Raw genomic sequence first — 25,708 nt, 5'->3', positions numbered from 1 at the left:
TTCCTACATTTTTTCAGAACCCAACCTGGACCACAGTCAGCTTCTACCAGTTTTTGCATTCTTCTGTACACAATGTGAGTCAGTATTTTGCAACCATGGCTTATGAAACTTTTAGTTGAGTAATATTCTCACCTGTCAACATCTATTGTTTTAATTGGAATTATTACATTTTGGGTGAAATCTAAGGGCAATTTACCCACCTCCTGTATCTTGCACATCAGATGGAATAGTTCCATCATGACTGCCTCTCTCAAGGATCTCAATAATTCTGAGGGAATGTCGTCTACTCTATGGGCCTTGTTTCCAATTAGATATTTCACTGCTCTGACAAATTCTTCTTGCAGTATCATATCTCATATCTCATCTTCCTCGTCATCTTCTACTTCCACTTTTTCTGCTCCTCTTTCTATAACAATTTCAAGTTCATTTCCCTTGTAAAGACCCTCTAAATATTTCTTTCACCTTTCCCTTGTTTGCTTAGAGCCTGCTTGGCAACCAAGTTCCTGATATTCAGATAGTTGCTACTCTTTTCCTATGGGCAGTATCTATTTTCTAATGTCTCTAGATCTCTTTGATGTACACAGCATTCTTACATCATTCTTGAACCAAATGTTAGTAATAATTAAATTATTCTCTGTGCAAAAATTCTACCAGGCAGGTTCCTCTTTCATTCCTTTTTTCCACTAGGAGTTCCAGGCCCCCCATCACAATTATGTTTTAATTCCTGTCAACTATCTGAAAAATTCCGTCTATCTCATCAAACATTCTTTCAAACTATTCATTATTTACAGAGCTTGTTGGCATATAATCTTATGATACTGTAGTGGGTGTTTGCTTCATGTCTATCTTTGATACAATAATGCATTCATTCCGATTTTCATTGTAGCTTACCTACATTCCTATTTTCTTATTCATTATTAAACCCACTCCTTCATTACCCCTATTTAATTGTATTTATAACACTGCATTATGTTCTTTCTGACATGGCATTTCATTATTTCCTTTTGCATCGAATTTCAACCTATCCATTTCCCTTTTTAAATTCTCTAACCCCTCTACCTGATAATGGACCAAATATACCTCACACTAACCCACAGAATGCCATCTTTGTTTCTCCTTTTAATATCCTCCTGAGTAGTCCCCATACAGAGGTCAGAATGAGGGACTCTTACATCTCACGAATATTTTACTGAAGAGGTTGCCATCATCTTTTAACTATACCGAAGAGCTACATGCCTTCAGGAAAAATGAACAGCTGCAGTTTTCATTTGCTTTCAGCTGTTCTCAGGCCCAGCACAGTAGGGCCATCTTAACTAATGATACAAGCCTAGATTTGTTAACCAGACAGTTTGTTGCCCCAGCACCCCAGAACTTGGCAAGGTCCATGGCCCATGGAGGGTGTCTAATGCTTCAAGGTCCAAACCTCTGGACAATCTGATATGGTCAGACCCTCAATTAAGTTTCATTAGAATTCACGTTGAGTATCTGCTGTATGACAATTGATCATAACCCATGTTACCAATTTACAAAAATAAATGTTTGTTGTGAAATACTTCAATCATAAATATGAAACCTAGACTTCCCATTGTTCAATACTTCAGTCATTAATGTGAAATTCTTAATCAAAATTTACATGCTTCTTGTACAATGTTTGTTAAACACGCTGCTCTAAACAGTCACGCAAATTTAGACAACTGAGCAAAAAGGTAGATTTTTAAACCTTTTATTCATACAGAAGGGCTGTCATTAATAAAAGTAATATTTACACAATCTACACAATAAGCAAGAAAATTTATTAACAAATGAGACAGAATGAAACCAATACACATCCTACAAGAGAGACAGAAACTGACTAGAATTTGATTTTCATAGAATTATTAGAATGAGTAGTCATTTAATATATCATATGCAAGGAATAAAAAGAAATGCTGAATCTAGTAGTGTGAGGAACTACCTCTGGCAATATGAGCTGCTTGACAATTTGGGAAACAAGAAACTCCAGGTTCTAAACAATGAATGTTTACAACATACTTTAAGAGGCATAGGGGAAGCAGTGATGAATAATTTTATGTAAGACATTGTGACCTATTAAGCCATGAAACACCCTCAAATTAACCTACAAAAGCCACCAAAGCTACACCACATTCACACAGCATGAGATGTTGAGTATCCTCTCATCCTTTTATGCCACTGGCTTTCATGAACATTGGTGAGTTAATGGGTACTGAAATGAAAAAGACTTAAACATGTGATGCAAAAATTAATTACATTTACAATTCAGTCTTATCTTAACATGCACTTTAGTCTTGTAGTAACAAAGACAGAGAAACAAATCAAATTGTTAATTTTACACTGTTAACATTTGCAAAACTGTGAAGGAAAATTTACATAAACATCATTTTTACAATTTGTAAATGTTTGACTAAGAGTGCGACAGGATATTCCAAAGTTTCGCATGGAGTGCAATCCCTACAATTTTTTTAGACTAATTTGAGGTGATTTCCCACCTTGATAGAGTAGAACTGTCCTGCATCAAATCATTTGTCTTTACTTCCGCTTCAAAACTGTGATACATTTTTAAGAGTTTTTATCTACACCCTGTATATTACCATAAGATCTAAAAATATAAGGTTAACAAAGTACTAATTGTTAACAGAAAAAAAACTATGAGGTAGTAAATATACTTCATCACAATGAAGCCATAGCATAAATAACCCATATAAAATACATATATTTTATCTTACAGGTAGCAAATTTAAATTTCTTTTATGACCTCAACATGAGGTCATGTATAAATAAAGTCTTTTAAAGACATCAGCATTAAAAATGCATTACACATGCATTCAAATCTTATCCTTTTCAATACTGAGCTATAATATTTTACAGAGAATTTGTTCCTTGTGCCCATTTGGAACTGTCACATCACGACAGCAACAAAACTTGGCATTGAGCAACATCCTGGTCCAAAGTTGCACAGTGAGTTCAAACACCGTCGTTCACTCTGAAATATTATTAACCACAACTACTGTTTTCTAAAACTCCTGAGGATAGGATAAATGTTCTCCATAGCATCCTGAAGATCTTGTCGACTTTTGGCACCTATTATAAAGAGAATACACTCTTAGTTACGCAATAAATTTAACACTAAAAAAATGAGATACATATGCACATCAGAAATGCTTTCATGTGGCTACACCATAACTAAATCTGAAAACTGGAGATAATGTGTTTTGTATAGTTTGCACAGGACTTTGTACTTATAATGTGGCTGTCAGTAATCATACAGAATGCAAAAAGCTAGCTCAGGTTTCTAGTAAATACACTTATGAGAGAGTTATTATGAAAGCAAGCATACTTCCCTTCGTCATCCCAAAATAGTCCACAATAAAGGAAACAGGGGTGGGGTGAGACTGCAGAAGTGGAAGAATGAAAGCAGAGAGGAGATAGGAATGGAACAATAGAAAAAAATATTGTGAAACACAAGAGACAGAAAGAAAAAAAATACTTACGATTTACTTACCAGTCAAGACAACTTTCCCATTCACAAATATGAGCAGTACAACACGTGGTCTCACCATTCGATACACAAGTCCAGGAAACAGCTCAGGTTCATAGCTAAATGAAGAAAAATATGTCAAATACCACTGTCATATATGGAATTACTGAAGAGGTTTTGATGATGCAATTTATCAGTAACAGTAATATTACAGTTTTCAAACACTGTTATGATCAGAGAGAAAAAGGAGGAAGAGTAAGATAGAAGAAGAAGAAGAAGAAGAAGAAGAAGAAGAAGAAGAAGGTGAGATGGAGATGATCAATAATAGTTCTCCTAGATAAAGTAAAACCATTGAAAGCATCAATTAAAGACAACACCCCCTGGAGAATAAGGATACAGAAAAAAGAGCTATCGATTAACTTCTTTAAGGAAGATTAGAGATTAATGCCTTGACAACAAAATCAGTAGTGGTGATGCATATATTTGAACAGGGGAAGGAAAAGGAAGCGACTCGCCTGCATCCTTTCCAAAGGAACCATCCCAGCACTTTCCTCAAGTGATTTAGGAAATCATAGAAAACTTACATCTAGATGGCAGAATACAGAATTGAATGCCAGTTCTCCTGAAATTGAGTCCAGTGTAAAAAGCCAGTGCGTGCGCGACCCCCCACCCTAATGGTGCAATGTACAACTTCACGTCGCATTAGTAAAATACAACTGTGCCTCCCCCACCCCAAAAGCCACAGTAAAGGCACCAGTATCAGTGCAGTTGTCTTTATGACCCTTCTCCACATATCGAACAAAATTAATGCCACGTCGCTCCACATTAGCCCGGAGTTCCACAACAGTTTGCAAGATGAGATCCCAAGGAAAAACCCCTCCCTGGACCACATTCAGAGACAGGTGAGGGATAACAGACACTGGAATGTCACCAGGGCAATCACAAGCGCAAAGGATTGCAGACTGTGTAGCAGAATCAACACGGAGCCCGACCACATCTTACAGATAGACTTCACTTTGCCAAATTTGTCCTCTATATTCTCTTTAAAAAAAAAAAAAAAAAAAACACAAAGGCTTTGTTGCAGTGAATATCTTCCCATCTATCCTAGTACAAACCAGATAGCAGTGAAAGTGTTTCATTCCAATACAGTGAGCCTGGCTCTCCTCGCAAAGTGTAGCAAGAGAAGGAAAGGCTGCAGGGTCATCTGCAAAATCTTATTCTATTAAGGGATAAAGAAGCCATGGAGGCAACAAAGAAGTAAAGAAAGGATGATGACAATATTGTGCAAATAGTGATAGAAGAGGAAAGTTGCTTCCAATGATAATACGAGGAAAATTTAAAATCACCAGATGCTTCAAAAACATAAAAATGCTGCTCTGTACTTATATAATAGAGGGAAACATTCCACATGGGAAAAATATATCTCAAAAAACAAAGTTGATGTGACTTACCAAACAAAAGCGCTGGCAGGTCGATAGATACACAAACATACACACAAAATTCAAGCTTTCGCAACCAACGGTTGCTTCTTCAGGAAAGAGGGGAGGACATGGAAAGACAAGAGGATGTGGGTTTTAAGGGAGAGGGTAAGGAGTCATTCCAGTCCCTGGAGCGGAAAGACTTACCTTAAGGGGAAAAAAGGACAGGTGTACACACACACACACACACACACACACACACACACACACACACACACACACACACACACCTGCACATACACAGACAGTTATGATGATGAACAGCACAACACATTGCAGGAATAAAGATGAAGAACTAAAGAAAATCTTAAATAGATTAGACAATTGTTAAATAGAAACAGTTTCAACAAACAATTGCTGACATATGACAGGAAAAAATTTGACTAAAATTCAACTATTCAAAACTGTACAACGAAAATGTTATAAGACAAATGATTGGAAACAACGAACATAAAGAAAAAGAAACAAAAACTTACAATGTTTAGGTGCCACATGTTATCATTTAATATGGCACATCAACTAAGAACAAAGACAAATTTCCTTTGAGCATTTGTATGCTACAAGAGATGAATCAGAGACAAGATAGTCAGTAGTGAAAATAAATGCCTGATTTAGCACATAAAGCCATTTGAGATGTTAAGAAAGGAAAGGTGCCTGAAGATGACAGTATTTCTATAGAACTGACTAAAGATGCAGGAAAAATAATACAAAGGGAACTTGCAAAGTTATCTGCAGGATGTCCACAGAGGCCATTTCCCAAAAACAGGACCTTTAGAACAGTGTTCTACGGGACTTAAACAGAGGGTTGTAGTATATGTAGTTTTTCGCCATTTCTGTTATGTTCTCTCTTCTGGATCAAACATACCAGAGTTCATTCATGCTGCCCTTCTTCGTATATGTCCAATACACCTTGTTAGTTCCATTTGGTACGGGTCTCCAAGACTGAAGCAATATTTTAGGATGAGCCACAGAGTGCTGTGTAAGCAATCTCATTTGTCTCCAGAGTTTATTTGCAAAGTCTTACCAATGAACCAAAGTGTTTCCCTACAATCGCACCAATGTGGACATTCCATTACATATCCCTATAACTTGTTATAAAGGATGTCTCAAAAGAAAGCTTATATCTGAAGAGCTCTCTGAGCACGCACAACAAATTAGGAGGGAGTGGGAACACATTCATTGCTTGCTTGGCCTTTAAGAAATCAGTCGATATGGAATGCTTCTCGGTAATGGACCGCTTGTTCTGGGTGTGAGAATTTTACAAAAAATTATGAGTCAGCAAGAGTAGCATTGAGGAAATTTTACAGTGATTGTGGATTGCGTAATGTAATGATGCTCTTCCAAGTGTTCCCCTGATCTGGAAACAGATCAAAATGTTTGAGGAGACCAGATCAACACTGGCCAAACTGAAATCGGGGCAAACAAGGTCATCAAGAACAGGTGAATCAGTGAAGAGCATAGATCGGTCTGTTCGTGATGGTCCAAACCTCTCCATTTATAAGTGTGCAATTTCTTCAAATGTGCAAAGGTCATCGCCACACTGAAATCTGCAAAAAGACCTGAAACTGCACCCTTCCAAAACCCAACTGGAGCAAGAATAAAAGCCTCAAGATGCCAATTCATTAATGATGTGAGTTAGCGCCCTTCATTTAACAACATCTTGTTTTCTGATGAGACTCATTTTCACCTGAACAGTCACATCAGTGTGCAAAATTGCCACTACTGGAGTGCAACGAATCCTACACAGAAGCATGAGAAATCTCTTCATTCACCAAAAGTTATTGTATAGGCTGCACTGTTGGACCGAGGAATAACTGGCCTGTACTTTTTCAAGGATGAAGAGCAGTTGTGCAGTTGAAGCGAATTCAGCACATTATGTGATGACAATAAATGACTTTTTGGTGCTAAATTACAAAACTTTCCTGGTTGTAAACAAAGAACATGGTTGCAGTAAGACAGAGTCACAGCACACACATCCAATGCATCTATACTGCGAGTTCACATCCAATGCATCTATACTGCGAGTTCACGAAATTTTCCCTGGCAAACTGATCTCCAGGAGGAGTGACAAAGTGGCCCCACACAGTCCAGATTTGAGCACTATGGATATTTTCTTATGGGGATATGTCAAATCTAAAGTGTGTGTTAATAATCCAACTTCTGTAGAGCAACTGAAAGCAAATATCCATCGTGAAGTGGCAGCAATCTTAGTGTCTACAAGACGAACCGTCTTGTAAAATCTTGTTCACTGTTTAAAGGAGTGCAGTAAGTGTGCTGGATTGTACTTAAATGGCATTATTTTTAAGAAATATATTACTGAACTGTACATTTCAATGATAAATAAAAATTTTGTCACTAGAGTTCAAGCTCTATTTTATTCGAACACATCAAATATAAACTATTTTGAGACACACTGTACCCAGGCTAACCCAGTCAACGAACCAAAAGGAATATCAACTGGGGAGGATGCGGAGATGAATTGTGTAGTTTCACATTTCTGCATGGTACTAGCAGTGAATTTTCAGAAGAACAAACTAACAATCCCGACTGGAGGGATATGAGCATTGGGGTGGGGACAATTTTTTGTATTTTTCTTTAATAACTCAAGCTTTAGTTTCTAGCAAGAGTGTACCCCCTTACAAAATTGAACTTCTCTAGTACTAATAGTTTCAGTGTTTCAAGGAAAAGAAAAAAATGCAGATTATTAAAAAAAATTCTGTAATGGTATAAAATTAATTTTTATCTTTAAATGGAGAAGGTTAAAAACAACATTAAATGAGTGTACCATATCTAAGTGCAGTAGAGTTGTATTAAGGATAAGATGCGTTCCGGTAGTGTAATAGGACGATGGAGGCCAGTGTGCGGGGTTAAAGCACGAGGTAAAACTGAATGTCAAGCAAGTGATTCCCCACTCTATCTACCCCATTATGTCACAAGAAGCAACTACAGAGTTATAACCCTCCACAGCATGCCTTATGAATCACTGGTGACACAATGACCACCACACCCGAGGAGTGTTTATTTTGCACAAAATGCATTAACACTATGCAGAATACACTAATAATACTAGCACAAAAAATGCACATGAACAGAATCTACATCAATCTTTGCACACTGTTCTACAACACTGGAGTAAAAAGTGATTATTAGTCGCACTGTATGGGAGCTGCAGTTTTCTTCTGTAAAAGGTTACTTCCTCCATTATAAGTGCTAGTCAGTTTACAGACTATGCCTCCCCAGCATTTTCTGTCAAGTTTTATTATGTGAATACACAAAGTAACTTCACTGCACACTCATTTACATAGTGTGGTTATTTTCACTTTGTTGAACGACTAACGGTTGTTAAGTGAGCTTTGATGTAAAATATGTTCCTGTGTTCAATTTGTAAGTGTGATGTTGTATCTGACCTATGTAGTGTTAGTGTGAAAGGGAAAGGGACTGGACTGATCAATGTGGCACGCTGCTGCTGTCCATCACTGACGACATATTGTAAAGTTGTGTTATTGGTGGTGAATTAATGAATGACCAAAAATACACTGCAGTGTGGTACTCCAAGATACTTTTCTATTCAGGAATTTCTGCAACTTGTAGAATGGGCTGCACTGATTGAAGCCACTTATTACACAAGAGTGTGAGTATGTCTGATGTCCAAGTCCAAAAAAGTAATCTGTTGTGTTGTATCACTTCACTATGTTAAAATATCTCAAATTCTATATCACCTAGGTGTCTCACTTCTGTTACACAGTTTAACCCTCTGGGCCTCTTCAGATTTTTGGAGAGCTGGGGGTGATGCATTAGATATCCTCATGCTCTGAAAAATATTCCGGATAGTGATAGTAGACAATGAAATCATCAATGCCAAATTCATATTAAAAGCATGTTACACATGGAAAGGGCTCTTCTTCGGTGTGATAGACAGTTGACAGCTTTTTTACATAAAAGCTTATTTAACAACTACAAGTAAGTAGTCATTCATTCAATAAACTGAAAATAACTACTATATGAACACATGCTCGGTAACGTTATTTTTTTCTATTCACATATTAAAACTGGACAGGAAATGCTGAGGAGGTACTACAGCCTGTCTGCAAACTGATAACTGAGCAGCACTCATAGAGGGGAAGTCACTATGAGCAGAGAAAGTCACTTTTCCAGAGGAACACTACAGCTGCCACACAGGACAACAAAGAATCAATTTCCCCTCTGGCAGAGATTTATGTATATTCTACCCACGTCCATTTCTTGTGTTAATATTATTAATAATTTATACCTGTACTCTGTGTAGGATTAATCCATTTTGTGCAAAATAAACACTCCTCGAGCATGTTTGTGCACTGCATCACCAGTAACTCTTAAGGCACATTGTGTAGTGTCCTATAACTTTGTAAAACATCCTGTAGCTGCTTCTTGTGACGTAATGGGCTCTTTTCTGTAGGAAATTTAATGTAGTCAGGGTGTCTACATGGAGAAGGAAAAATAATTCCCCGATTTCCCAGTAGAAAATACACTTTTTCTGTGTTAAGTGACAGTATACTTTTTCTCGGCACTTATCAATCCTTTTATGGTTTTATACACCGGCATAGAATTTCCATGCACTTTAGAAAATTAAACTTGGGGAAAAAAACGTGTTTTAGAAAGATCTTTGTTGTGCAGCAACATATACACTGCATATTTCCATGTTACAAAGGTATAAATTCGAATTCCACCAAACATCGCATGTTACTTTCCGAAGCATTAAAATGGAGTTTGCGATGCGCTTTTGTACGCCAGTCACAGCTCATGTCACCTGATCTCGCCAGCTGATGACAGCATTTGACACGTGATGTAGTCAGAAAATAGCAAGATCACTCTTAAGTAGCATGAACACACAAATAAGAAATATTAATGGCTTAAATTAATGTACAATTGTTGCTACAAGAAAAGCAAAGCTATCACATATAATATTGGTCTATAAGATTAATAAGCTGCAAGAGAAGCTAAGCTTCCACATATATTGTTGATCTTTTTTGCGCATCATACATCACATAAATGTACCAGTAAAATTTTTTAATAATGACGTAAATGTCTGATCTTCTGAGCTTGAAATTCTTCATGTGGTCGACCCCAATGAGTTGATTTTTAAATGAGAGTCTAACGCTCTGTGATTTAAGAAATTCATCGTACATTCTCTCACATAGTTTATCTTACATAAAAGGAAATTTACTTTGAAAGTAACTCTTTTCAAAGCAATATTCGCAATATTTTTCCGTGACCTATTAGAAAGGTACATTTCAGCAGTTGCCACAGAGTGCCAGATAACAGGTGCCACTGCACTTGCGCAGCTACAATGACGCAGGAAGCTCGCATGTTCGTGCGTGTGAAACATTAAAAGAGCTTGCATTAAAATGAATCTAATGTAAGAAACTGTCACGTCACGCTCATTGGAGGCAATTTGTTGTTAAGAAGCACTGCACCGTCTGCCTAAAGCCTTTGATACACTTAGCTGTTGGCAGACACTTTTACGAACACTGTATTTTGTTGTTGTATATGGCGCATTTTCTTTGCGACTTAAGTTGTTTTTTTTTCTCTCTCTCTCTCTCTCTCTCATTCAAGTTTTGTTGCTGCAGTATTATTCTGCAGAAGCAGGATACAGTAAATTTTTTTTGTTAGAGTATTGGTTCTTACCAGTCAAAATCACAAAAATTTAACTGAAAACTAAAACAATGAAAAATTCCCAGAACTCAAAAAGATTCCTGGGTTTTTCCCAGTTTTTTCCCCCAGATGCAAAAATTTCCGGGTTTTTCCCGGATCTCCTGGTTGTTGCGGTTCGTAGACACCACGGTAGTTTATTTTTGTACTAGGAAACATTTGTGCTATAAGGTGCAGCTTTAGCACTATTAAAGAAAAATAAAGTGACCTGTAAATGCCCCCACTCCAACTGTCACATGCATCAGGTAGAGATTCTGTATGTTGATTCCTGACACTACGCAGAAATTTGTGACTAAACAATTTTTTCCATAATTTTCCTTCACTGAAAGGACTAGATATTTGAATTAGTTGCCAAAAACTTTTATTTAACTAAAGAGTATTCTGATGATTATTAGTAGTGTAAATAAAGCACTCTGCTTTACATCTAATATATGAGGTCCAAAGCAAAAACAACAACAATAGGACATGTTAGAACCATGTTCCAAATATATACCAACTGTCACACAGGTGCGCGAGTTTCAGTGTTGGTTGATACATGTTCATTCATTTATTCATTCACTCCTTAAGTTCCATGGATGCTACCAAGAAGGAAAATCTTCAGGGTTGTGAAATAAATCTATACCTACATTAAAGTAAGACAAGGCCATCACAGAAACTTGAACTGTACATTGCATTAACAACTGCTTAGTACCACTCACATTTATGCAATCTAAGTTTGATCCGATGAATTAGTGGCTTAATATTTACTTGATTACAATAGTATTTTTCAAATAAACTTTTTTATGTATGTAAATACTGAGTTATATTTACAGCACCTTACTACTTGTCATATAGCTTTATAAAAAAAAAAAAAAAACACTGCTACTTGCCAAGTTTGTTAGTACTACTTGAATACAGCTTAAAATCTGGCACTGAGTGTCATACAATAATTTGATTTTGACAAAGACTACAGCTATGGTTAAACCATAGTTTCAACCTTCAATGAATCCTATTAACATCACAATTTTTCTTTCTTTCTTTTTTTTTCTCCTTCTTCTTCTTCTGGACTTGGTAGATGCATACTTAAACCAATCCCTGCATAAGACTCATATGCTTCCATGCATTTTCGTTTGTTTACAAGCAAAGAAGGCCTGTTACATCATATATTGTTAACTCTCCACAGAACACTTCATAAACTGCTTTAACACTCAAATTTGACACATAGCTTTCCACTTCTTACATATTCTGCAGACGGTCTCCCTTGATAATGTATGAGCAGCACCTCAATGAAAATGGACATACAAAGTTTGGCTGCTGCAGCACCTTCATGTCAGTCTGGCCCACTGTCTTTTTTAACTTTCACAAATAATCTGAACAATGTAAATTCTAAAAATATTCCATCTCACTGTATTAATTACATTCTACCTGACTTATTACAAGAAATGTAAAATGTTATTACTCAATGCAAATAAGATTTTCTAAATTAATACTAAAAGCATGCGAGTTCGTCTCACAGTGATAATTCTACAATGCTGAACATATTACCTGCTAAATTGGCCGTGCATCTGATTCAAATTTTCAACCCGAATTGGGAACTTCAAGTCACATGTGGCCACAATATTCTGAACCTTGAAATCTTTGAAGGAAACCTGTAATAATAATAGCACAGAATGCTTGTAACCAAGACTCATTTTGGATAATGTTTGTTGCCACAAATAAAGCAGCATCTCTCGGAATTTTTTTGCAAATAATTATGACTGAGATCTATGAAATGATTATGAAAGTATTAAATTTTAGAGTGGATGTGGCTGTGAGGATGAACAATTCAGCACCTGTATGTTGCAACCACTGTTACAATTTGAGTCACACTGACCTAAATTCACTGAACACTTGCCCTAAAGCACACTGAACTATTTTTATGTTTCCTTGTCTTCAAATACCAATACAACAGAATTAAGGTGACAAAATGAAGTCTAAAATAGTAGCTAAATAAAAAACTTTACTATCTGTCAACCAACAGAAGCCATTTACACTGCAAGGCATTTTTTTGGTATATTAATCAAAAAGTTCCTAGTGTTTACACTGTGTTCCCACAGATTCTCTAAAAAATACTGATATATCATCCTGATCTGCAGACATCTTCAAAGGGGAGAGGGAGAGAACAGTTGCGGTGATTGATGTTTGGATGTTGCATGCTGCAGCTCACTGACAACTTGTCAATATTCACTGTAGCTTAAATCTGTGCAAATTTAACGATTTTTTAAAAGGTGTTGGATCAACTGAATCAAGTTCTTTACCTGCTGATATTACAGAAATGTATGACTACTGTCAAACAATTGTGTGGTGTGTTTCATGAATGACACACACAGGACAGTGACTACTAGCTCCCCCACCCGTGTCAGGGTGGTGGCAAATGACTTAATGGAAACATTTTTACCTTTGAGAGGGTGCACTGGGGTATTTAGTATATACTGAGGAATTTTGTAGTGCTGCAGCACAGTGCAGAGCCCTGCCTGAGACTGCACTCCTGTGTGAGAGTTGCATTTGTGTGCACCCATTTTTTGTGTGTGTGTATGTGTATGTGTGTGTGTGTGTGTGTGTGTGTGTGTGTGTGTGTGTGTGTGTGTGTCCGCTTTGGCGAAGGCCTTATACTGGTCAAAAGCTTTATCTGTGACAGTCTTTGTCGTGCCTATCTGCGACTCAGCACCTCTGCTATATGGTGAGTGGCAACTTCCTTTTCATAATATTGCTACATTCCATCCTGGATTTTCCATTGTTTGATAAGCTTACTTGTGAAGCACATCTGATTATAGAGCCTGTGTGTGTTACATGTCATTAAGAGGAGACTGACTGATACATCATTTATTATGTTTTTGTTGTTGATTTATTCTATGTACAATATATTTGTAAAGAGTTAACATAAAATGATTAAAATTAGAACGCATTGTCATTTTTATAGTACTAACAAGTTAACTGTCTGTCATAAATAAATTAAGTAATGTATTACTTCACTTTGTTACATATTTGTATCATGAATTCCTTATTCATGTGCTGATTAAAGCTTTTGAAACAAATGTATAATAATATTACTCCAAAATATAAATATTTAACTGATTCCTAATGAAATTCCATCTTACCATGGAAGGTGAGGTACTGAATACCCCATGCACATAATCATGAAATAATAATAATAATAATAATAATAATAATAATAATAATAATCCAGAAAGATATTTTCACTCTACAGTGGAGTGTGCGCTGATATGAAACTTCCTGGCAGATTAAAACTGTGTGCCGGACCGAGACTCGAACTCGGGAACTTTGCCTTTCACGGGCAAGTGCTCTACCAATTGAGCCACCAAAGCACGACTCACGCCCCGTCCTCACAGCTTTACTTCTGCCAGTATCTCGTCTCCTACCTTCCAAACTTTACAGAAGCTCTCCTGCGAATATATAATAATAATAACAATAATAATAAACCGGCAAGCCTGCTCAAAGGTTAAAGAACGGGCCCTGGAAACCATCACTCAATAGACCAAACATATGTTTGTAATATGTGGACAAAATTTTTGTACCATGGAAACATAAAAACAACTGGATTCAATTCAACACAGTGGAGGAGGTAGACAAATCATTATTTTTTCTGGATAAGATACTCATCTAAAAATTAAACATAGCTAGTGCTATATGTGGTATTTTGCACAGGAGATTGGTGAGTGACTCTTGCACAGATAAAATAAACAATGGAAATATAAACCAGTGTAATAAACTTGGCATGGTATTTACAAACCCAAATAAATTTATAAGTAACAAATGTCTGGGTATAGTTGGCGTTCATCTAAATAGGCTAGGCTCAGTGAATCTGAGTAATAATCAGGGAAACTAACGAAGTGTGGAAGGGATGTTAAAATAAAAGAATCAACTGAAAATTAAAAAAAATATAGATATATTCCAACAAATGATTTACTTAAAATCATTCAAAACAGTGACAAACATTTTCTAATGCATTGGAATATAAATGGTATAGCCTCAAATTTTTGCAAACCAAGTTATTCAAAAATTGGTGAACTTCAAGTTTTACTTTCTGAATGTTCAAATTTAAAAACTGTATTTTTAAATGAACATTGGGTGACAAAAGGCAGTACAGGAATTCTGAATAAAACTGAACATTTTACAGTTGCCAGTAGTTTTTGCAGGGGTAACAGATCTCGTGGGGCTGCTGAATCCTTCTAAATGACAACAAATTTTATAGAGAGAACTGAGTTCAGTTGTTTGAATGAGGAAGGTAATTTTTAAAGTTGTACAGTGGAGCTAATCGATTTACACACTGTAATTGTATCTCTGTACAGAATTCCTTGAAGTGCTGTAAGAAAATTATTTTTATCCAAATGTAAATGTTTATTAGGAAGACTGCAGAAAGACAGAAAGAAAAAAAAGTAATTGCAGCAGATTAATATAATTGTATTAAGAAATATACTTTTAATTTAAATTTCACTGACTGCACTAGAAGAAACAGCCACTCTGAAACATCTATTAACAATATTCTGTAAAATTATCAGTTTGAAGATGGGAGCAAATTCTGTTTAGATTTAGGCATACCACATCATTCAGCACTGCTCATAGAGCTTCCAAAAATATGGAAGCCAGAATATGTGAAAGGACATTTTAAAAGGAACTTCAGCAAAGAGAATAAATATATTTCATAACAAACTGAGAACCATGAAATGGCCTCTACATAATAGTGTGTAAAGTGTTCCTAGATGTTTCCAATGAAACTCCCCCCCCCCCCCCCCCCCTCTCAAGCCAACTGACAGAGAGTGGCCAATAAAATAAACTGGATTACACCAGGAATAAAAGTTTCTAGTGCCAGGAAAATACAGCTTCAGAATGAGTTAAAACATAACAAATATGCTGACTTTGTGGGGTATGTAAAGAGATAAGAATACATTCAAAAAATCTGTACAGGCAGCAAAAAAATTGGCTAATAACCTGTACATTGGTAAACATGAAAATAAATCAAATTTATTATTTATTGCAGTATAAAATTCAAAAATATCTAGCAATGTTATCACAGATGCATTAATGTGTGGGAAGTTTAGCATCAATAGTCAGTAAAAAATGGTAATAGGTTGCTTTTATACTCCATCTGGAGCTGTACTGGTAGAGTGCTTCAAACACAACTTGCAGAATATTGCCAATAACTTTCTTGTTAATTCTGTTGGTTTAGGGGGTGACTTAAACTTACCAGGCATAGGTTGGGAGAGTGTACAATCAAATCTGGTGCCAGAAACAGGATTCATGTGATGTTCCTCTGAATGTTTGTCTGAAAACTACTTTCAAAAGATAATTAAACAACCAACTACTAAAGGTTATGTCTTCACCTCCTAGCAACAGACCTGAATTTATCAAATCAGTTAATGTAGATGAAGGTATCCTTGATCATAAGGCTGTGGTAGAAATTATGACCACAAGTTTTCCAAGGAATGTTAAGAAAGGTAAGAAAATAATTTTGCTTGGCAAGAGTGACATGATACAAATTGCAGAGTATGCGAGTAGGCACAATCAAATATTCGGTGCTGAGGACCAAGAAGTAGGAGCACAAATGAGAACAATTCAAAAGCATCACTCAATATGCTTTATACAATTATGTTCCAAGTGAGCTCATAAGGGATAGGAAAGGTCCACTCAGGTTTAATACACATGTTAGAAAACTGCAATGTAAACAAAGAGTGTTTCTCCACAGATTCAAGAAAAGTCAAAACATAGATGACAAACGAAAGCTGAATGAAGCGAAAATGAGCATAAGGAGAGCAATGACAGAAACATTCACTGACTCTGAAAGTAAAATTTTGTCAATCGATCTGAGTAAACCTCTGAGAGAGGTTTTGATCTTATGTAAAATCATTAAGTGGTTCAAAATCCTCTATACATTCACTCAATGACCATTCTGGCACTGACATTGAGGACAACAGAGAGTAGGCCAAAATACTGAATTCAGTCTTTCAGAATTGTTTCACTGTGAAAGATCATAATACAGTCCCTACCTTCAATCATCAAATGGACAAAGAAATTGCAGATATTGAGATAACCAACTGCAGAGTGAATAAATGATTTCCTTGCAGACAGAACTCAACATTTGCTCTTAACAGAATAAAATCAGCAGATGCAAAGGTAACTTCCACAGTAACCCAAGGAAATGTAATGTGCATATCAGCATCATCATATAATCCAATCTATGGAAACATTACAATTATTTACTAGGCCCTTGAGCAACCCCAATCAGATGCCTATCTATTTTGATATGTTGTCAAATGTTATGTGTCACTCGATGAGCTGTAGTAGTATTCCTATAAGAAGTTCTGGCAATGAAGAGGCCAGAATAACAGTAAAGCTGTGTACACAGGCAATTGGTAGGAGTCTTCCTCATACGTGGGTCTTTACAGGAAAACCATACCAGAAGAAAAGCTATCTTCAAGACTTATCTTTAGAAGTCAAGAAATGGGATGAATGACAAGTCAAGGACCTGATGCTAGACCGGCTGAAGACTGCTCGTACCAGAACACCAGGCCCGTTAGCATAATTCTGTGATAGCTGGTCAGTGAGGAAGCAAGTACTTGTTGCAAATAAGTATGTAATTATGTGTTGTCCACTGTAGAACCTCTTGTAGACAGCTCTTTAAACTGCTCGGCCTACTGACAACAGTCACGTGGTATATTTGCTTATTTATGCAGTTTGTGTCAACAATCGATCCCAGTGAGGAATGACATATTCATCTGAAAAAATCTGACTATTTATTCAGTTATATAAGGAATTTTACCAATAATAAAATTGAATTCATATACAAACTGAAATAATGTGTTTGTGTGTGTGTGTGTGTGTGGGGGGGGGGGGGGGGGGGTTTGGACCATGGACGCATGTGTGAAAAGACAGTAATATAAATGGGTTGCAGTTTGCTATATTTTTCACTCAGGAGTGTACTACTGTAAAACTGATATGTTCTTCACAGTCAGATACCATCATCATTGTAAGTGGAACATGGGTCATTCCATGTTAAATCGCTTGATTTCAGAACATTTTCCTGCTCCACCATTATGGATTTCAAAGAAATTTTACTTTAACATTCGCACATGTCCTCATTGAACATTGGTGATGTATAATGTTTGTTGAAATAACACTGGCCAAGTTATAGTTACTTGTTTGACACCATGCGCGACTTTGGGCCTAAATGAAATTTGGCCATCTTGTACAACTTTATGAGACTCTTAATAATAACAATGAAAAGAATTTTACAAATGGTATTCCACCAGTAACCTTCAGGCAAAATTGCTTGAAAAAATCACCGCCTGCAAAAATTTCAAAGTTTGGCTTCTTATTTCTCAGGGTATACAGGTATGGTAAACACAAAACTTGACATATAATAACCAAAAAACACAAGGTTCTGAAATATGAAGTTTCATTGATGTATCACTTTCCAGTACTGAATAAATTAAGTGAAAAGTTGAAGATTTTGTATAAAGCTGTCAAAACTGTGGTATTTGCAATCTGATTTTGCTAAGAATTATTTCCTTTAAAACTGTCCATGCTGGGCTCATTAGAAAGACCCTGGTTAGAACCACAAAACAAAATATCCTATTACCCATCACGGGCTAACAATGCTACACAACTTTAATCATATTTGGGAATGAAAATCACAGTGAGGTAAAACTGTAAACTTCGGATTCTTATACTTCCGAGTGAACGCGTACTGAACATGAAACACCATATGCAATAGCTCAGTAGCATAAGGATGCAGGATACAAAGAAAATGCATACAATTTTACAAGATGAGCAAATTTAACTTCTTTCAAGAAAATATTGCGCGAAATATAATAGTTTATAGTCACCAGAAATTCTCACTAGCTCTACACAAAGTTGCGAATGCAGGCAAACATATGACTACATCTTGGCCAGTATTGCTGCGAAGAATGTTAAACTTTACCAGTATTCATCAGGGACATGTGCAAATGTTCACATAAAATTTTCACAAAATCGAAGATGGTCGAGCACGGAGGCCTAGGTACTTGACATGGAATAATCCACATGCAAACAACAGCTATCCTAACCCTACCCAATGCCAATCATTGTGACACTCACTGTACAACAACATTAGAATATTTACACCTGTTTCGTTACTACTGAAGATAAGAAGATAGAAGGGAGAACCGATAGAGGTACTCAGGGTACCCTCCGCCACACACCGTCAGATGGCTTGCGGAGTATGGATGTAGATGTAGATGAAGACAGTTCTTTCCAATGCTGAAACATGTGCAGTACCTGCTGCAGTCTTTCTTTACAAGTTAGTGTATAAAATGATTGATAAACCTACTTTGCAACAAATACTCTTCTGCTTGTATTTATTTACTTTCATTCCTGTGTTACCTACTCTATTTCACCATGGAATTTTACCTATCTATCTATCTATGTATATTCCACTCAAAGCTGTATGTCCTTGCATTATTTTTATTCAAATGTGGGAGTGAATACAACATTGTTGTTAATAAAAAGACTATATTTTTTTCCTTTCCTAAACCATTTGCATCTTCTCTGACACAAGGAAACAAAACTACCTTCACCTCTTTCTTCATATTAACGTGATACATATTCGCCTACTACTTCTTGGAGAAGTCCTCCTCTGCAGCTGAGAGATCAGCATGGCTGACTACCAATCAATGGACCCAGTTTTGACATCAAGAAACTGGACAGGGACCAGAACAGCAGTGTGCTTTCCACGTGCCCATCCATACCACATCTAATGATGTCACTGGCACAGCATGATGGGCTGGTAGCTCAGACCTGATTTGACTCGTCTAGTGCTAGAATGAGAAACTTACTGTCAAAGAAGGAAAAAAAAAATTAGGTTCTTGTAGTCCTTCAATGATGTCAGCAGTGATGGTACCAAAGCCCGATTGAGTATACACCGGGGAGGAAATGAAATGTCGTGTGGCTAGGGCCTCCCGTCGGGTAGACCGTTCACCTGGTGCAAGTCTTTCGATTTGATGCCACTTCAGCAACTTGAGCGTCGATGGGGATGAAATGATGATGATGAGGACAACACAACACCCATTCCCTGAGCGGTGAAAATCTCCGACCCAGCCGTGAATCGAACCCGGGACCGTAGGATTGACATTCCGTCACGCTGACCACTCAGCTACCGGGGCCGGACACCAGGGAGGAAATCAACAGTATCATATTCAAAGGAACTATTCTGACAAATGTCTTGTGCAATTAGGGAAACCATGGATAACCTATGTCTGACAGGGGATTTGAATGCCATCCCTCTTGCATGATAGTTCTACATCAACCACTGCACAACTTTCCTTTGGTTGACAGTTGCCACTTGCCTGTTAACCCTCCAGCGTCATCAATACCCTGTGCCCAAATAGCATGCTCCTATTTTTTCTTGAAACGGAGGTCTCTGAGACAGTGATTGGTTCTCAGGCATTTAAAAATTTTGTTCTCGTGTTAATTTCCAACATTGTTCTCAGAATAAGATTTTCAAGTTGCAGTGACAAATTTTGTCTCTACATCCACCATTTCATTTCAGTGCTACTGTCTTCTTCCTTGTTATCTGGTATAAGGTATACACAAAAAACAGAAGAAGAAATCCTACCCTGAAAGCATTCGTGTCTTCCTTTGTTCATTTGTACATCTGCTGACACATAATCAGCAGTATTGCATCATTATTTTTATTAAAAAAGCCATAGCTAACATGATAAAATCAATGAGTAAACTACAACTTACTTTAAAGCCTAATTTTTCAATTATTCTTGCAAATTTACGTGCTGCAAGACGTGAATCAGCCTCATTTCTAGCACCGGTTACAACCATTTTTCCTGAGCGGAAAATTAGAGCTGTTGTATGAGGCTCACGAATCCGCATAACTATTCCTGTGAAGCGTTGCGGATTATATTCAGAATTTCGAGTCCGAAAATTTATCTGCATGAGATCTAGCTGGCAGCACAAATTCACTGTGGAAACAACATTCCTGCAAAAGAACAAGAAAAGGTCACAGCATAAATGTCAAATTCACACACTGTTAAGTCTACACGGATTTTGTGTGTCAAACATTACATAAATGACAACTGAAAGGTCAAACATGCAGTGTGGGAAGGAGGGGGGAGGGGGGATGGTGGGGGAGGGGGGAGGGGGGGAGGGAGTGTGTGTGCACGACCCCCCCCCCAACACACACACACACACACACACACACACACACACACACACACACACACACACACACACACACACACTAAAAATGCAAGGTAACTTGCTATAACAAATTATGTCCATGTGCTCTTTAAAGTGTCGCATGCTGCACAAGAATTACCCATAAGTAATCTGATCGCCTTTCCTCATTTCTGTATCATTTCCTCCACCATCTATCCAATACTGTGGCAAACAACTCATTAACTATAACTAAAAACATTCTCTTCACAATTTATTTTCTTTTTATATTTTACTTTCCATGGTGAATTCATCTTTATGACCATTTACTGCAGAAAATGGCTTCCATTCCACTACCTGATCAAAAGTGCACTATGTGATCAAAAGCATCTGGACAACTGGCTGAAAATGACTTAGTGGTTCGTGGCACCCTACATCGTTAATGCCGGAATTCAATATGATGGTGGCCCATCCTTAGCCTTTATGACAGCTTCCACTCTCACAGGAATAAATTCAGTCAGGTGCTAGATGGATTCCTGCAAAATGGCAGCCCATTCTTCACTGAGTGCTGCACTGAGGACAGGTATCAATGTTGGTCGGTGAAGCCTGGCATGAAGTCAGCATTCAAAACATCCGAAAGATGTTCTACAGAATTCAAGTCAGGACTCTGTGCAAGCCAGTCCATTACAGGGATGTTATTGTGGTGTAACAACTACACCACAGGCCCTGCATTATGAACATGTGCTTGATCAAGTTGAAAGATGCAATCGCCAACCCCGAATTGCTCTTCAATAGTGGGAAGCAAGAAAGTGCCTAAGACATCAATGTAGGTCTGCACTGTGATAGTGCCACCCGAAGCAACACAGGGTGCAAGCCCCCTCCATGAAAAACACTATCACACCAGAAGCCCACCGCCTTCAAATTTTATTGTTGGGACTACACACGCTAGAAGATAACGTTCACCGGGCATTCGCCATACCCACACCCTGCCACTGGACCATCACATTGTGTACCGTGATTCGTCACTCCACACAACGCTTTTCCTAATGGTCCAATGTCTACACTCCTTACACCAAGTGTGGCATCATTTGGCATTTACTTGCGTGATATGTGGCTTATGAGCAGCCACTTGATCATGAAATCCAAGTTTGCTCACCTCCTGCCTAACTATCTTAGTACTTGCAGTGGATCCTGATGCAGTTTGGAATTCCTGGGTGATGGTCTGGATAGATGTCTGCCTATTACACATTATGACTCTCTTCTACTGTCGGCAGTCTCTGTAAGTCAACAGATGAGGTCGGTCTGCATGCTTTTGTGCTGTACATGTCCCTTCACGTTTCTACTTCACTATCACATCAGAAACAGTGAACCTAGGAATGTTTAGGAGTGTGGAAATCTCGTGTACAGATGTATGACACAGGTGACACCCAATCACCTGAGCGCATTCAAAGTCCACGATTTCCACAGAGTGCCCCATTCTGCTCTCTCACGATATCTAATGACTACTGAGGTCGCTGATTCTTTTGACCACATAGTGTATCTGGACACCCTCATGTACTAAGATTGTCCACTAGATGTCACAACAGGTGAACCTGCCAGTATAAAAGGAGGTGGGGAGTATTGTGTTATCACTGGCCCCTCTGCCCAGAATGCAGTTTGAGGTTCCCAGAGCATGGTATGCAGTGGGAGATGCACCCTCTGCATGCCACCAGCACCATCTCACCACCTCACACGCAACACAGACAAGATGATAAAAGTTTAGGGAACATAAAACATTAAAAATGGCAAACAAGAAAGAACAAATAACATAAAAAGGGCATGGGTCACACCAAACTGCTGAGCAAGGGCCACCCTGGGACCCCTGGACCAAGGCAGGAAGGGTCACCCCTCCAAACCTTCATGTGGCCAATGAGGTCAAAGTGCCCTATCTCTCATAAATGAGTAGAAACCACCTTCGCCAGTGAAATGTAAAACTAGGTCAGCTGCTTTGGCGCCATCCACTGGCAACAGAGGTAGTGTGCCAGGAAGTTTAAGATATCGCCGCAAAGCAGTCAAATTTGGGCAGCCTAGTAGGATATGGGCCACCGTCAGGCAATTACTCTATCATCAGTAAAATGGGTCCTCACATCAGAAAATATGGCTGTGGGTCAGCCAAGTGTGGCATCTGACAGAGGATAGTGGATTCCCTGAGACAAGCACAAAGGGAAAACTTCCACATGTACATTTGTTTGGGGTGTCCAGGGAAAACCATTCAACTTCCAGACATCCAACAACTAATGGCGTAGAGTCGACTGAAGGTCAAGTTCTGTCCCCCATTTCCAAATTCAGTACTCTGTTAGCCAACTTTGCCAAATGGTCAGCATGTTTATACCCTGATACCCAAACATGTCCAGGGGTCCAAACAAAGACGACTGGCCGCCCAACTTGTCGGTGATCAGAAAGGTGCTGGACTGACGTGACTAATGGGTGAGGAGTGTAGCACTGATCTATAGCCTGAAGGCTGCTCAGGGAGCTGCTGAAGATCAGAATCATCTTGCTGGTACAAGAACGAACATGACTTAATGGCTCATTTGATGACCATCAATTCAGCAGCGTAGACACTGGATCCATCCAGCAAGGAGCATAGGTCACTGTACCTTGCATGTGTGTATGCAAAATCGGTTCATCCATTGACCTTTGAGCCATCAGTGTATGCCACTACCAAACCTGCAAATGCACTGAGGACAGCCAGGAACACATGGTGAAACATCAATGGGGTCAACTGAATCTTTCAGTACAAATGATATATCAAGACAGATCTGAGTTCAGGACACACACCATGAGAGCGTACTTGATTGTTCTCTGAAAGAGATGGCGTTGGGGGGAAGTTAAGAGTTCAGGGCAGAGACACTGTAGTCGAACTGCAATTTTGAGTCCAGTTCTGGGTCTATTGTGGGGGGGTAGACCTCTCTACTAGGAAAAAGGGCATGGTAGTTTGGATACTTAGGGAAGCTGCGAATATATGTAGTGTAACTGAGTAGCTGTTGTTGGCACATGATCTGTACTGGAGGGACCCCAGCCTCCATGAGTAGGCTGTTCACAGGCTACTCTGAAAGGCTCCTGTTGCAAGTCTGACACCATAGTGGTGTATTGGGTCCAATGACCACAACACCAAGGGCAATGCATAACCACATGCCAGACTCCCAAAGTCAAAATGGCAAAATATCAGTGCTCTGTAAAGGTGCAGGACAGTACTGCGATCTGCACCCCCAGCTGAGGCAGCAAAGCATATTAAGGTTTAGCCAGCGCCTTTGCTTAAATCGGTGAAGAAAGGGAAGCCACATCTACTGGGCATCTAAGAGACCAGTCCCAAAAAGTGGAAAGTGTCAACCACATTGAGTAATTGGTGGTCGAGGTAAAATTCTGGTTGTGGATGAACAGTACGACAGCAACAGAAGTGTATGTGGTGAGTCCTGACAGTGGGGAACTGGAAATCATGAGTGAGGGCTCACAACTATGCCTTTCAAATGGCACACTGCAGCTGGTGTTCAGCAACACCCACAATAGAGCAGCAACGGTAAAAGCAAAAAATCATCAGCATACAACAAGGGTGACACTGAAGACCCCACAGCTACTGCTAGACCATTGATGGCCACTAAAAAGAGGGACATTTAATACAAAGCCCTGCAGGGCCCCATTCTCTTGGGTGTGGAGGGTACTGTGGGAAGCACCAACTCAAATGCAGAAAGTAAGGTGTTTAAGAAGTTCTGTGCAAGAATCAGAAGTTCTGTACAAGAATCAGAAGTGGGCCCCAGAGACCCCAGTCAAGTAAGATAGCAAGGATATAGTATTCCCATGTGATGTCATAAGCCTTTTGTAAGTAGAAGACAGCAATAAGGTGTTGACATCAGTCAAAAGCTGTCCAGACTATAGACTTCAGGCAAACCAAATTAACAGCACTGGAAAGGCCTTTGCAAAAACTGCTCTGGGATGGAGTGAAAAGGCCCCAAGACTCTAGGTGCCAACACAGCCTCTGGCTCAGCATGCATTCAAGCAACTTAAAGAGAACGTTGGTGAGATTAATTGGGCAATAGCTGACCACCTCTGAGATATGCTTACCCAGTTTTTTAGAGAAATCATGGAAAACCTAAATCAGGATGGCCAGGCATGAGTTTCAATCCTGGGGCTATATCAGGGGCAAAGAGGCAAGGCACTAAAGAATTCCCACTCACTAAATGGAGCATTATATTTCTCCAGGTGGCATGAAGTGAAACATAATTGCAATTGCTCAATCCACGGTTTAAGGACATGAAAAGGAGGTTGACAGTTTGCAAATGCAGAGGCTAGAGCACAATGCAAAGCAAAATTTTTGGCTACAGCATCTAGGTCAATGAAAACAGCACCGTTCAAGGATATATCAAGTACACTTACAGAGAACTGGTGTCCATAGAGGTGTCTGATTTTCACCCAGACCTACCAAGGAGGCATAATTGGTCCAACAGCCGAAATGTACCATTCGCAGCATTATTGCTTCTTAGTACAGAGGAGGTACTGTTATGGCATTGGGGAGTTTCTAGTAGTTATAGTATGATCCCCTTATTCAGAAATGCAGGAGGATATGAACACATTTTACTGCAGTTTGTACAGAGTACAATAGAGGAACAGTTTGGAGATGACTGGTAGTATCGGCATGACAATGCACCCTGTCATACAGCAGCATATGTGGGACTATGGTTTGTGGACAGTAACATTCCTGAAATGGTCTGACGTGACCGGAGTCCTGACCTGCACCCAATGGAACGTCTTTGGGATTAGTTAGAATGTCAACCACACTTAAAATGTCCCCTGCAGAGTTCAGACTGCCACACTAAGTGAAGGGTGGACACAC

The 25,708-nt window shown here is 38.6% G+C and overlaps 1 protein-coding gene across 4 annotated transcripts in view; it reads right to left on the bottom strand.

The window, feature by feature from the left end:
• Nucleotides 1-1,707: 1,707 nt before the first annotated feature.
• LOC126278025 (uncharacterized) overlaps nt 1,708-25,708 on the bottom strand; it is a 60,405-nt gene continuing 36,404 nt past the window's right edge. For 3 of the 4 annotated variants that reach the window (XM_049977751.1, XM_049977749.1, XM_049977748.1), the window contains 4 exons: nt 20,422-20,665; nt 12,187-12,290; nt 3,521-3,615; nt 1,708-3,099 (listed from right to left, as the gene is read on the bottom strand). In XM_049977751.1, coding sequence (XP_049833708.1) covers nt 3,023-3,099; nt 3,521-3,615; nt 12,187-12,290; nt 20,422-20,665 — 520 coding nt within the window. In that variant the 3' untranslated portion in view covers nt 1,708-3,022. Of the gene's footprint in view, nt 3,100-3,509; nt 3,616-12,186; nt 12,291-20,421; nt 20,666-25,708 lie in introns of all 4 variants that reach the window. The other variant, XM_049977750.1, reaches the window with a different exon arrangement.

This window comes from Schistocerca gregaria, chromosome 6, assembly GCF_023897955.1.
Source record: "Schistocerca gregaria isolate iqSchGreg1 chromosome 6, iqSchGreg1.2, whole genome shotgun sequence".
NCBI lineage: Eukaryota > Metazoa > Arthropoda > Insecta > Orthoptera > Acrididae > Schistocerca > Schistocerca gregaria.
This window is presented reverse-complemented; position numbering and strand designations above follow the sequence as displayed.